The following is a 15,561-nucleotide window of genomic DNA, read 5'->3' as shown; positions in this document are numbered from 1 at the left end:
GTGCAAAAGATGGGAATGCAGGAAATTTTCCTTCACTGAGGGACAGACAGAAAATGGACTTCACTTGAAGCTGGAATGCTGACAGCTGAGTGAAAAACATCAGCAGGGATAAACACTTGTTTAATAAATACCTCTTTTATTACTTGGGGAAAAAATAACATTGCAAAATTGGGATTTTTGTGCGAGCAAGCACTTGCTTTTACCTTAAAAAACACAAGTGAAAGATGTTAAGATATACAGCAGCTTATATTTTTACAGCAGCTGCCTTTTAGTTTAATATTCCATGTTTACAGGATAAGTAAGGGTTCAATAAAAGCAAATTTATTCCACAATTACATACTGCAGGAGAGGCAGTAATAACTACCACAGCAAGCCTTAACCACAAATGCTTCCAAATGGGACACATTCATGTAAGTAGCCACTATTAAGGCCATTGTGCCTGTTATTTTAAATTCAATCAATTTTCTAGGCTAAACAACCTTTATATTCTTCTGTTTAGAAGGAGAGCTTGGCATCCCACGTGTCAGGTGTAATGGAGAAATGAGTGCTGGGCAATTCTAAAGCTGGGCTTTGGAAATGGCAATTTATCCAGCTAATTTGGAAATGGCAATTTATCCAGCTAATTCCTGGCCAGGTGCAGCCAGAAATGGCTGAAGTTACTCTGCCCTGAAGAAGTGGTGCCACTGTGAAGCCACACCAGGGAAAGGAGCTCCTGCTCTGCACTGAGCACAAACCCCCTCCATGCTCTGACAGCCTGTGCTGGGAGAAACCTCAGTGACCAAAAAAGAAAAGTCAAATGGACCAAAAAGATATGAATCTGTAGTGCAAGGCACCAAAAGCATTAGGAAGTTTTACAGGACAAAGTGCTTGGTTAACAAATCTTTGCTTCTTAAACCTTGTCTTACAAGCTATGAAAATACAGCTGTAAATCAGGCTCAGTGTTAAATATCTTTCATCAATGCCAACACACATTTTTTTTGCTCCACAGGTAACTCTAATTAACACTGCACATCACTTATTCCCAACTTCCATGCAAATCACTGCCTTCCAAGCCTAGGTAAGCAAATATGCCAATAAATCCACTGGAAACAATCTGGCATCTGAAGCAATTTAAAAAATAACTGTGCTCAAGCAGTGAAGAAAACAGAAGTAGAAGCACACAACTTGAGGATTTAAGGGGAACACTGTGCCAGACACACAGGTAAAGTCTCCTGCACATGGATTTGCCTGGAGCTCTGCTGACCTTTCCATGAGGGCAGAATAAAGTCATAAATCCTGTTATATCCCACACAGAGTTGTGATTTTAAATGCAAAGATTAAAAAAATGTTGAAACAAAAAAAAAAAAAAAAGGCAAACTGAAAAGACTCAAAGAGAATGCTGTAAAATTGATGTGTTTTGTAAAATGTCCATAAAGGAAGCAACTGAGTTGTTAACTACCCTTTAAGAACAACATTCTTAAGGATAACATTGAATGTAATAATTACATTGTGTGATATAATTTAATGTATTTAATTCTATGTCAAAACACAGAATTGCTTTTAAATCATATCAAACCACAGGCTGAAGTCACAGAAAATTATATGATCTTCAGGATGTTACCACCTCAGTGAGTCATTTCCTACTCCCATTCTGAGGCAGCTTCATGAAAAGCCCACCTTGGGGCACACACCACCAAATGACTGCTTTCATAGAGAACATTTCTGCTCTCTGAAGGGTCCTGCACACCCAATGAGCTCACTAACAGAGCACAGAGAAGGACACAGTGACAGAAAGCTGCTGTTCTGGCAGTGCATCTCAGATGCAACCAACCCTCTAGAAAGAAATAAACTAATCACATTTACTGAATCACATTCAACTTAACTCGTGCCTCATCCAGATGGTTCTATTAACTCAATTTAAAGAAAAAACTCACCAAAAAACCAGAAAAATCAATGGTTTTCTTTCTGAAACTGCCAAAATGACACAAAATTGTAACCTAGCAACTCAAAGGCTGAAGTCAGAGGCGCAACCACACCATGAGATCACACAGCTCCATCCTGACAGGGCACAGCTGGTTCCAAAGCAAGGGCCATGATTGCTGAGGTATCTAAGAAAAAAGTTATAGTCACCCAATACTTTGAACAAATATCACTTTTTTCACATTAAATATTCAGAGATTCTATTCCTCAAGATGTGAGTATTCTCCTCAGGAAAGAGCAATCAGGTTTATGACAGAAACACCAAAAAAAGGTGCACAAACACATCACTGCCTCTGCAGCACAACTTATCCATGCTGTTCACCAAACCCAAGCTAGAGAATGTTCTTGTCCTTTAAAGAAAAATCACCCTCAAAACAAACTACCAAGCACCTAAATAAGATTAAATAAACCACCTCAGCCCATGAGCTCGCTGCCCACTGAGCTATCACAATCCACCCCTCAGGCACACCGAGGCCTGCTGGAAAAAGAGTTAAGCTGTGTTACCATCACCACAGTGCAGGTGGAATAAACCCTGCTCCCAAAACACCCTCCAGAAATCCAGCAGCACATAGGAAGGCATCTCCTCCACCACTACAAGCTAAAAATCCTCTGGGTATGTGGGTTTATGCACATCCAGCTGTCACAAAAGCAGTTCCCTGCCAGAATAGAAGCATCATGGAGCATTTCACATAAATCTCCCAAAACACATAAGCCCCCCCTTTGCACTTTAATCATTTGCTAACAGTTACAATAAGATTGTATTAAAAATTTAAACTGCCCTACTTAATGCAATTTACCTTCAAAGGTCCATTTCCAGAGAATGAAGTCGAATGATATAAATGTCGAACACTTGATCAGATTTATGGCGCCCAAGAATATTTCTCTTGATACAGATCTGACGAGTGAAGGCTAATGGCTTTAGTTTTATTACTTTTTAAGCACTTAATGGGAAAATTTAGACATTTTCACAAGACTGAGCTGCACAAGAACGGTGCATTTAGAGGATGACAGCAGAGGAGAGAGCTGTGTGCTCTGGTTAAACAGTGAGAGATTAAAGCTGAGTATTTATCCTGATCATTTGTCACACAACAGTTAGGCCTCAGTGCCCCTGTTAGGGCACAGCAGCACAAGGTGCTGACTCCACAGCCAATTCCAGGTGGAACTGGGGCCAGACTCCCAGGGAAAGACACCTGAAGGCCCAGTGGGACTGTAAAAGCTCAGTGAGAGTGCCAGATCAGCCAGTGCCTGCAGGTGATTAGCAAACAGCCCGTCCACTCTTCAGGGAACCCCACCTTTTCACCCCAACCATGTTCTCCAGAAATGCTACAAAGCAATAGTTTCACTACTCCAAAAACACTTTTTTTTCCCCCTATTTAATTTTTTTTTTAACTGAAAGACAGCTGGGAGTCCTCAGATTTCAATTAACGTCGAGGTACTTGGCCAATCAATCACCGAGTGCTATAAATTCCCCTCTATTTCTCATTAGTTACACTACTGCACAGCTTAAATCTAAACACACCTTTCTGGGAGACTGTAAATTACCAGCCTAAGACACAAGTGAGTGCATCAGGCATCAGGAGGGGCATAAATGATGGCAGAGAGGCCTTTGTGTGTGCGCTCCACTCGGGCTGATTTACTCCTCACCAGCGCTTGTTTCACACCCAAGGAGCAGCAGCACGAGTGCCACCAGCAGCACTCCATCTCCTGCACTTTGCATTGCTGACTTGAGACCAGTAATGACCTGTCTTTATTAACATTAACAAGTTTTATGCCCCAAATCCAATTTTCTATGGGAAAAAATATTTCTTCAGCATCTGCCAATAATGTTCTTTCATTAAGTGCAGATAGAGCTTGAAGAAAAACAAACCTCTGCCTTAAATTAAAATTGGTTCTGTGGCTCTGAATGCCACCTTCAGCCTTTTCAAAGTTGAGACAGTGCAGAAGTTACCTGACACAAAAGGATCTTGTGCTGAAACTAAAAGGAACAAACATTTACACATTTGTTAACAAAACTATTCCATTTTAGTCATGTAGCAGCCTTATAATAATTTGTGAACTAAAGACCATAAGTCAGCACTCCACAGAGGTTGCTGAGGGAATGCACTTGTCACAGACGACAAATATGTTCCAAAAAATGTCTTCTATCAGAATCTGAATGTATTCAAAAATTTAATTTGATGTTTTGAAAGTTGCAGGGAATAATGAAGTCACATATGGAGACTGTCAGGGATCACAGGAATCACAGGACCCTTTAGGCTGGAAAAGCCCTCTGAAATCAAGTCCAAGCATTACCCCAGCACTGCCAAGGCCACCACTAACCACATCTCCAAGTGCCACATCAAGAAGTACAAGAGTCCCCCAGTTTTCCTAACCCTTTAATAAAACACGTTGAGCCCCTGTGTTCACATTTAATATTTGGGATCATTTTCATAACTGAGGCAGCACATGCAGTCCCATCCATCTGCCAGCTCATTTTCCTCCCTGATTTGAGCTTGCTTCCTCACCAAAACACAGCATGCACTGCTGAAACAAGTCCACACAGATCCCACACTGGTACCTGTGGAAAGACCAAGCTAAAGAAGTACCCAAAATCTACAGAGGCTGCTCAAAAACAGCTCTGTGCTGCAGATTCATCTCTTGAGTTGTACAAAATGACGTTGTGCTGGATTTTCTCTTTTCCACAAAGTATTGACCAGATCCCGCAGCAGGATTTTGCATTGCACAAAATGATTTTGTGCTGGATTTTGTCTTTTGCACAAAATACTGACCAGATCCGCAGCAGGATTTTGCATTGCACAAAATGATTTTGTGCTGGATTTTCTCTTTTCCACAAAATACTGACCAGATCCTGCAGCAGGATTTTGCATTGCACAAAATGATTTTGTGCTGGATTTTCTCTTTTGCACAAAATACTGACCAGATCCCGCAGCAGGATTTTGCATTGCACAAAATGATTTTGTGCTGGATTTTCTCTTTTCCACAAAGTATTGACCAGATCCTGCAGCAGGATTTTGCATTGCACAAAATGATTTTGTGCTGGATTTTCTCTTTTCCACAAAATACTGACCAGATCCTGCAGCAGGATTTTGCATTGCACAAAATGATTTTGTGCTGGATTTTGTCTTTTCCACAAAGTATTGACCAGATCCCGCAGCAGGCAGGACCTGACCTTGCTGTGTCTGGCTCACACAGAACTCCAGTAAAGAGGAAAGGAAGAGTAAAAGAGAAGGAAGAGTACAAAGTAAAAAGGGAAGAGTTTGATGCAGAGAACAGCAGTCTCAGTGTTTAAGACTGGCCAACAACAGAAACTGAAATGAGAGGAGGAGCCTACAGATAAAGTTGTACAGATATTTGACCAAAACCACACAATGCTGTTCTTGTAGAGGAAGAAGCCCCAGCTTTGGTGGGCACAGTTGCCTTGTGCAGCACCACCTCATCAGACCGAACCCCCCATTTCCAAGTTCATCATACACAATTAAAGATTCTCTGCAGAGAAGGAGGAAGGAAAACCGCAATCTCCTAAGCTCGGCTGGAGGTTTGCTGGTGCAGGAATTCCGAGGGGAATGCCAGCACTGCACCCCCCGCATCCAGGGAGGCTTTTGGAGCTGAATGCAGCCGCTAATCCGGCCCCCCGAGCAAACAGCTCGATGGGATTTGCATATGCATGGCGATTAGCTGAAAGGCAGCGATTTGCAATGCGCTGCTTCCCAAGTGGCTTTTGAGGAAGCGGCTATGCTAATAATCAACTTTGATGTTGAAAATGTGTTTGTTGCACAACAGAGGAGGTTACAAAAGGATTATGTTTATTACACCGGTTTTAAACGTTTGATAGCTCAGACAAAAGCATCTCTTCATTATAAGGGGGCAAAGCGGGATTCCCTTTAATAAATGCTGCTAAACACATCGAGAACAGAATGAAGTTACAGAAAGGGCATTCTGCCTTCCCCTTCTGTCTTCACACAACACATCTCGTGGGTTAGCTCTTCATCTTCCATTCATCAATATTAAACCAGCAAAGTTGGGTTTTTTTTGCAAGCAAATTTAAATAGGAACTGTGAGATGCAAAGCTGTGTTTTGTGTCAGGTACAAACAGGTGATGTGTGTACTTGTGAATGCCAAATGTGCGGACGCTGACAATGGGACAGTTGCGAATTCTAATAATAACTGAGGAGAATAAAGAATGGAAAAAGGCCTTTGAACCTATCTTTTGTTTGCAATTAACCCTGGTTGATTTAGGAGTGTTGGAATTAAGGTGTTAACGATGCTGCTTTTTGCTTGCATTTAATCCATAAAGGGCTCTGCAATAATAACCTTTTGAAGTATAATTTTAGAATATTACTTGTATCCTTGAAACTATAGCTTTAGAATATATATGAAGGAAATATGCTTGTATCTCACGCCTTATTGAAGCAGAGAAAACCAGCCTGAGAAAGGAAGATGAACATCACCTCAAGGGTTTATGGTTTCAATGAAAGGGAAGCTGGACATCACTGTTATGAGATTTATAGTCTCTGAAATTAAAAGGTGGACACACATCTGGGGAGCTGGACCCCACCAGATGGGATTCATCTTTCTTCTTTCAGAAACTGGACCGTCACCATCTGGGGATACTCCTTTGAGAAACATCCTGAGAAATTAAAATCACAATAGTGTATAGAATTGTGATGTAATAATTTGGAATAAAAATTGCTGATGAGTAAAAGATTGGAAATAGAAACTGCTGAAAAAACCTGATGAGTACCCCTATAAATACCTGTAACCATCAATTATCAGTGTGCAGTTGGAGGGAAAACTTCCCCCACTGTACCCAGTGCTGTATTGCTCAAACTTTACCATATTAATTAATAAATTGATTGCTGCTTGAATATTGGCCTAGTCAAGCTTCTTATTCTTAACAGAATCCACAAAGGACAGTTAAAACCAACAGCCAAGGGAAGACATATTGAGGATAACTAAAAAACAAAATTGAAAAATCAAGCTTTAGATATTCCATGCTGCCCTCTGTATGTCAAAGCTTGCTGGAGAAGCTGTAGAAAAAGTGGCAGATGAGGTGTATGGGTTTTAAGATTTGTCAATAAAAAAATAAAGAAGAAAATGTCAGATTAAATGATCAAACCACAATCACAGAAGTGTAACAAAGAGCACAGCAGTAGGAGGAGAGGCAGAGATATGCTGGGCAAGGCAGAGCATCCCCCAAAATGCAGCAAACGAGGCACAGTTTACACAGAACACTCAGAAATAAAGCAGGCATGAGGATGATAAAGGTTCTGGCTGTGATAAAGCAAATATAACCTGGCCCTTTGAGGGGGTCATGCCCTGCTGAAGCCCCTCCTGGCCCTCACTAACCTTGTGGTCACTTCTGCAGCAGCCGAAGCATCCTCACTCTAACAGGGATCACCAAGCACAATTTCATTCTGTTTGTTTTTAAAGCCTCCCCTCTGGACACAGCCCGTGCCTGAGCCCTGCCAGCAGCTCTGCTGCGCTCTCAGTTTGCTGTTCAGCTCACTTGGCTCCAAAAGAATGGCAGAAATTGTCACTGCTGCTTTCAGCTCCGCCAGGAACTGCAGCTTGACAGCATTTATTTATGGCTTATTTCTGTTCTGCCTTTCCTGGTGTCTTCACTGAGAAAAGTAGGGGTTTGAAAAATAAGGAATTTTCAAACTTCCTCCTTCTTCCAGAATTTTTTGCTTCTGTTTCTAGGAAACAATTCCAACTCACTTGCCAGACACTCCACAAATGTGTTTATAAAACTTTATCTGCCAAGTACAACACACATGAGTCTGTCAAACACACTGATTCTGCCTCTTACTTTCATGTAAAATTAAAAAAAAAGGCAATTTACCCTCAAACAACCACCTTGTTTCCTGCCCCAGGATTTCAATTAGAGTTTACATTATATAATACGACTTTACTGGACTAATTCTGAATCTTCACTACTGAAAACTTGAATTCTTTTGCATTTTGAGGAGATGTTGATCAACATTCTTGCTGCCATTTAATGAAGAATTCATCAATGTTGAACTAGGTCTTGCATTTATTGTGCTCTCCAAAAAATTTAAACAGCTGTTACCTATTGCACAGAATCAGCAGCTCTGCTCTAGGTTTGAAGTAACCTGCCTTACTGCATACACTTCAAATTAAGACTTAAAGGAAGTGCCATGAAATAACCACTATAAAATTAAAAGTCACATAAAAAGTTCTGCAAGACATTATGGTTTTCCACGAGTCACCTACTGAATGACACATCAGAGCTAAAATCAAAACCTCTCTGGAACTTTTACTGGCATTAAATCACTCTATTCCTCCGTGCTCATTGTAGCACTTTTAAAATTCCATACCCTGGAGTACAGCTCCTCATCCCATTATTTAATTCCAAGCTTGAAAAAATGGATGCAGACGAGTCACTGGAAGACCTCTTTTCTTTCCTTCACACATTTGTGGATCCAGGTGCAGTGCTGAAAAACCTGATAGAGCAGTACCAGTCTCAATGTCCCCAAAGCCTGCAAAGTTGCTGCAATTTTCACCCAAAAATTGGCAAAAAAGGTGAAGTCTGTGCCTACCAAACAGCATGGCAGCAACACTGGACAGCACCAAGCATGAGGGGAACTGCACAGAGACCTATTAAGTTCTCAGGGACAACAGAAAAAGAATTTTGAATGGTAATGTGTAAAGTGTGGAATTTGGTAATCAGTCAGAAAATATAAATCCAAGGACTTGGATCCATTTTCCAGCCCAATCCTACTGATGCCAACTGCTCCCCAGGATGAAGGCTTCCTCACACCTGTCTCACCAGGCAATGCTCAATTCACACAGCTCATTTCAAGCCTGTGTTATATAAATTTCAGATATTGGTTAATATCTGGATATTGGCTAATATGCTGCTAGTTCACACTGGGCCTTGCTACAACAACATGCAGTCTGATTTATGGCACCAGAGCTTGTCATCTGCTGAATGGGGCTGAGGGATTACCTGGATCCCTGGAAACCAGAAAAAATATCTGTGCAAACAAGAACAGCCACCAAAAAACCCAAAGAACGGTAAAATGAAATTCTTGTTTCCAAACTAAATCTTCTCGTTGTTGTTCAATGGCTCATAAGAGTTACAGGTGGAGTGAAATTCTTGTTTCCAAACTAAATCTTCTCATTTATTAATGGCCCATAAGAGTTGCAGGCAGGCAGGATGGATAAATTAAGTGTAAGGGCAAAGCATAAGCAAGGGTAAAGCTGCAGCAAGTTCAGAATAAAACACAAACAGAAACATCTCAAAAGACGAAGGTGACCAGATTTTTACGTTTATATATATTTTTTTTTTCCCAGCCGATTTTGGAACGTTTGAATGTCCCCGAAGGGCTCCGCGGCGCCGCCGCCATCACGGGCCCCTCACGCCGCGGCTCCGGCGCCCCCTGGCGGCCGCTCCCGCCGCGCTCCGTTATTCCCGCGGATTAATAAAATCAAAACGCGGATTAATAAAATCAAAACGTTAATTTTACTTTCAAACAAACGCCTTAAAACGAACTTAAAACTCAAATGACTTAAAATGAACGGGGGGGGTTTAAAAGGAACAGGGCTTGAGCGTTGGTTTTTCCAGGCTAAGCCATGATATCGAGGAAAAGAAATTGACTCCCTCACGTCACTTTCTCATTAGAAAAACCCGAAACAAACAAACCAGGAAGATACAAATATCTAACCAGCCAAAACATCGATTTCCCAGCGGTTGTGAAGCATGGAAGAATCAGCAGGTTGATCCAGGCCATGTGTGACCATCCTGAAGCTCATCACTGCAGGTGCCACATTCCGGGAGGCCTCAGCCAAACCTCCAAGGAAACCCAAGGAAATCCAAGGAAACCCAAGGAAACCCAAGGAAATCCATAGAAACTCAAAGAAATCCATGGAAACCCAAGGAAACCCAAGGAAACCCAAGGCAATCCAAGGAAACCCAAGGCAATCCAGGGAAACCCAAGGCAATCCAGGGAAACCCAAGGCAATCCAAGGAAACTGAAGGCAATCCAAGGAAACCCAAGGCAATCCCGAGCTGAAGGAACCCCGGCTCATCCTGCCCTGCACTGGGTCCCCACCAGCCCAGTTCCCCAAGCAGAGAATCAGTGCCAAAGTGCACACTGATCTTCCCAAACCAGCTGTCAGGATGGGTCCCATTTACTTCCTTTTTATTTACTTCCCATTAGGCTGATGAACATTTCCTAATGAAAACACATCTATAAAAGCTGACTTGATAATGCTGATGGCAAGTGACAGCCCTTCCCCTCGATGCCTGCAGGATTAATTTGTCATCTCCCATTCCTTAACAGAGAAATGGTGCTTTGAAGTTCTCCTTTTAAGACACCTTTGTTCAACATCACACTAAATACTATTTGGATCTGGAAATAAAATATCCTGGTAGATTTTTTTGCACAGAGTGGACACGTTCCTTAATAAAAGACTAGTTAATTTGCAAATAATCATCCAAAAATACTGGCAGCACCAGATCAAAGTGCAAATTGTGAGGCAGCAGTGGCCTCTGCCACCAAATACCTGCAACTCCTGCCTCAATATTTGCAGGTTTATTGTTATTTTGGGCAGTATTAGATCAAAATCTGGGTGTTACAGCCATCTAGATGAGGTAAAACCCCCTTGGTTGAACTGCTGAGCTACAGAGAGACAACTCTGAACCCAAGTTAGACTCAAACCCTTTTGTTTCAAACCCTGTGATAGTAAAATTTTATCCTCTAAATATTTGAACATTTGCTCCTTTGTGGTGTCAGAAACTTGCATGGCCCACAGCTAAATGGGTCAGGGAAAATCCAAACATAAAGCAGGGCAAGATGTGTGGTTCTGAATACACCATGAACAGAAATAAAAGCAATTCTCATGCATTAATGGTACATCAAGCTAATTCAAGAAGGCTAAACCATTAAAAAGGCATCCTGGGGCAGTACACAGTCATTACAATACTGTGCTGACAAGAAGTATTAAAATAATCATTTTCAATGTCATTGATAGAATCTGTTCTGATAAGCGAAGGGAGGGGAATCTCTAATTCTTAATTGGGAATATGAAGCAAAATGGATCTTATTAGCATTTATCTAATTCTTAAAATGCAATTTTGTTCAACTATTTAATACACCAAAAATAAGAAAGGATTTATTATCCTCCAACGTTGGATATATTACTAAACTAAATCCTTGAAACACAGAACTCCTCTTTTTTACTTCAGTCTGAAATTCAGGTTTTCCTTCCCAACAGTAGGAGAGATTAAACCTCAGTGGGACATGGTTGAAGGTTAAAAAACAACCTCTAAAACAGCAGAATGTGAAGGAGGATTTTGGCTTTCACTTTACTCAGCTTTCCTCTCACAAAATATGAACCAATGGACTTGATGATCTTAAGGGCCTTTTCCAACCCAAGTGATTCTATGATTCCATCTCTGTTACAATCAATAGCGAGCTTATCAGCTGTAATGAAGCGTTGGAAACGAGGTATTTGGATTTAACTCGAGAATAAAGTAGCCTTTTCATAATAACAATAATCATTCAAGTTAAATTATTTTCCCACTCAGCTGTGGAGAAAATGGGAAATGAGTTATCACAGAAGAATCGTAACAGATGACCACTAAGTTCAGTAGCTGCTTGCAGGGGACAAATTAGAAATTTAATTTCTAAAGTGTGTGCAATGAAGGAGTAAAAGGCTCTTCAATGCCATTTCCAATTTCTTCCTCCAGAAGGTACGTCTACATCACAGCAAGGCACAACACAGAAACAAGAAAAGAGATTTTAAAATAAGCTTGCAAGCCAAGCAGCCCAAACCAGGAACTGGTGTCAAAACCCACCAGGTGTGTGTGGAAGAAAAGTCTGTGGGCTGGAACAGCCTCAGGTGAATTTTATTTCTTTTTTTATCAGAAAATCCCAGAATGGTTTGGATTGGAAGGGCCCTTAAAGCTCATCTTGCCCCAACCCCTGCCAGGGCAGGGACACCTTCCACTACCCCACTAATGTGAACCACAAAAAAAATCATTACAGCTACGCTGAACCTGAACACCCCAGAGCAGCACAAACCAAGGGACATTTAACCAAGTGCTACCTATTAACAGCTTGCACTGCTCATTCACACCCTCCCATTTAATGGGGTTAAGAAGTTGCTTTGTTTCCTGCTGAAACAAACAGCAAAAATTATCAGGAATTGGACTCGGTCCCAGACGTGTCTGGCAAGTGAAACCCATTCATACAGAAGCATTTCTAATCCTATTAGCTGGCAAATATTAAAGAGTTGGTTGGCTGCCACCAGGGCAAAACAACACCCTGATATTTCTTAAAACACATGAGCCCTGTCAATTCTTTCTTACCACCAAAGAGAGACAAATGAGCCCCCTGAAAGCTTACAAGTTTATCACACCAGCTTTGTGCCAAGAGACTTCTCTCCAAATCTCTGAGAAAAGGGGGAAAAAAGCAAGAAGGAGGCTGCAGACAGAGCCACAAACACCAGGACCTGGAATATATAATTAACAATCTAACTATAGCCAGCACTCCAAAATAAATGTGCTAAACAAAACCCCCTAATGGCTCTTTGAAACTCCTAATCAATATAGAAAATCTAGGCAGTCAAAACAGTAATTTTTGCAACTGGTTCAACAGAAAACAGGGAGCAAAGCAAGAAGATGCAGCTTGAAATGCTCTTCTCTGAAATCTGATCAACAGCATGGGTAAAAAACGGGTGCAGGTCAGTATTTTCCACATAAAATGTACAAATGTTTTGACTCTTTTTATCCCATGCAAAAATTACCACTATTTTTTTCCTCTCGAATGTAAACATTAGAGTGTATCTCCTTTTTATTCCGTGTAAAAATTTGGTATTTTTGCCTTTTTTTTTTCAATTTGAAGCGTCTTTTCACACTCCATTGCAAGGTGCTGCTGTGACACTGCCTTATGTAAGCACAGGCAAAGCAGGACTTTGCAAGGAGAAGCTGGCAAAAAGAGGCCCCAGAACTAGGGGCTCTGAGAAGCATTAAAATTTAATCAATTAAGGAGGTTTTTAGACAGAGAAAGCTGCTGAGGGGCTGACACGTTCAGCCACAAGGGGAGGATGGTGAGAAGAGAAGCCAGCCAAGCCCCAGGACACTTGACTGCAATTCCACTAGAGGGGGCACAGATCCCATCTCATACAACTCCAGGACCACGAAATTATAAAATATCCTGATCTGAGAGGGACCCACAAGGATCAAAACCCCTGCACAGGACTCTCAGAGAGTCCCAGAATGGTTTGGGGTGCAAAGGAGCTTAAAGCTCACCCCGTGTTACCCCTGCATGGGCAGGGACACCTCCCACCATCCCAGGCTGCTCCAAGCCCCATCCAGCCTGGCCTTGGGCACTGCCAGGGATCAGGGGCAGCCACAGCTGCCCTGACACCCTGTGCCAGGGCCTGCCCACCCTCACAGGAACAATTCCTAATTCCCAACATCCAACCCAGCTCTCCATTTTTAACACCCCACGAACATTACAGTGCTCAAATGTTGCATTTCCAGCTACTCTGCACAAACAGCCCCTCAGCCTCTCCACGAGCACTAAAACCAAAGCAGAGAAAACTTTGCTACCATAAAGCAAGCACCAAAGAAAACTGAAAATTAAATAAGGACTAAAAATAGCTTCAGATGCTTAAGACTAAAGGTGCTGGTGGGGAACACATCAGTGCACATACGATGTGTTAAGGAAAGTTGAGGAGCCCTCTTAGGAAACACAACAAAAATGCCCAAAAATCAGGGTTTTCTTTAACTGAGCAGGCCAATCTCGGAGCTATCCCAAAGGGTCGCTGCTCAGGGAGGACAGCCCGAGGGTGGGCGGTGTGCTGGGTACCGTCATGGAAGACTCTCTCCACGTTGAGCCCGTAGGTGGCGCAGGTCTCGTAGTAAGTGCATCTCTTGAGGTCGTTGGACAGCTTCCTGGCCCTGGCATCGTCGATGACACGGGGGTTGGTGGAGCTGATGGCATCTGCAGGGCCACAGGGGAAAACACCCATTAATGGTCACTGGGAAACGCCAGCCTGGGGCTCACAGAGGCACAGGAGGGGCGGGGAAGGCGGGAGAGAGCTCTGAGATCACCGAGTGTAACAACAACCCACTGACCCGGGACCTCACGTGCCACATCCACATGGTTTTGGAGCCCTTCCAGGGATGGTTCCAATGCTTGACAACCCCTTCCATGAGGAAATTTTCCCTAATATCCAACCTGAACCTGCCCTGCTGCCAATTCAGGCCAGCTCCTCTCATATTCACCAATACCAAGCAGTGAGTTTAAATACAAACCATGAAACAGGGTGTACATCACTCTGTCATACATTTCCTTATGAAAATCACCAGTACACTGATTCTAAAAGCCAGGGGGAATTTGCTTTCCTTAAATACATATACTGAGCTCAGTTGTTGCAAAAAAAAAAAAAAATACACAATCACATGAAAGAGCATGAGCTCTGATGTAAAATATATTTAGGGAAACAAGTGGGTGATTAGTACAAACATGTCAAATGGTTTTTACATCTCTGAAAGTATTAGTACTTATAGAGTGTGAAATATTGAACATGTTGTATTTTAAAAAAATAGAACTTAATTGTAAATTACTTTCTCAAATTGCTGTAAAGGCTCCCAGAGACGTTGTAGGAACATACCGACATACTGCAAAACTGATAAAAATTGTATTTTTCTAAACTATCATACTTGGAATTCTCTCCAAGATCTTCTTCTCATGAAAGCTGAAATTTCAGTTCTAGAGCTTATCCAGAGGAGCTGGAAAAACCTTACAGCAGAATAGACAAAGGAGAAGCTTCTTCCTTGCCACTCCATCATAGTGATGAACTCTGTATATAAAGGTGATACTATCTGAAGTGATAATCTTATTAACAGACCTTGAAAAGGAATTTTTTTTTCCCCAGGAGTATTGTGTTACTCTTCTGCCCCATGCCTGGAAGTGTTCCAGGCCAGGCTGGATGGGGCTGGGAACAACCTGGCTTAGTGGGTGGCACTGCATGGTCCCTTTGGGCCCAAACCATTCTGGGATTCTACAACAGGCAATAATTTCAGCATTCACAGCTGCCCAGAAAGCCTTCCTTAAAATCTGTAACCACCCACAGCAGCAACACAGGTTTGTTCTCTGGGAGAAAAGCATTAAAAAAGCCCCTGAACATGGACTCAGTGCCTCTTGCAGCGCTGTGTGTGAGGCTCTGCCCCGGGCACAACGGGACCAGACCTCAACTGCTGCTGTCATTACCTCCTCATCAGAGCCAATTAACAAAAATAGAGCAGCAATTAGGAAAGGCAGGAGCCCGTTATTTCTCAGCAGAGGGCGCTGGTAGCATGTGCCCAGAAAGGAACAGCGAGGGTTCAGCTCCAGAACAGCACAGCTCCCGAGTTTGGCTCCTTGTCCCGAGGGGGCTCAGCCTGGGGCACTGAGCTGCCCTTGGAAGCCAGGGGGGAACGTCTGCAAGTGTTCATGCTGTGGGAAAGATTTCATTGCACATCTCATTTCAGGAACACCTGACACAACCAACAAGTCCATGTTGGACAGGGCTTGGAGCAACCAGGGCCAGTAGAAGATGCCCATGCCCATGGCACGGGGTTGGAAT

At 42.4% G+C, this 15,561-nt stretch overlaps 1 protein-coding gene across 11 annotated transcripts in view; it reads right to left on the bottom strand.

Annotated features, from left to right (window-relative positions):
• Positions 1-15,561, bottom strand: part of AGAP1 (ArfGAP with GTPase domain, ankyrin repeat and PH domain 1) — a 335,965-nt gene that overhangs the window by 189,963 nt on the left and 130,441 nt on the right. For all 11 annotated transcript variants that reach the window (XM_064719066.1, XM_064719067.1, XM_064719070.1 and 8 more), the window contains one exon: positions 13,800-13,934. In XM_064719066.1, the coding sequence (XP_064575136.1) occupies positions 13,800-13,934 (135 nt within the window). The remainder of the gene's footprint in view (positions 1-13,799; positions 13,935-15,561) is intronic.

Source organism: Zonotrichia leucophrys, chromosome 7 (assembly GCF_028769735.1).
Source record: "Zonotrichia leucophrys gambelii isolate GWCS_2022_RI chromosome 7, RI_Zleu_2.0, whole genome shotgun sequence".
NCBI lineage: Eukaryota > Metazoa > Chordata > Aves > Passeriformes > Passerellidae > Zonotrichia > Zonotrichia leucophrys.
This window is presented reverse-complemented; position numbering and strand designations above follow the sequence as displayed.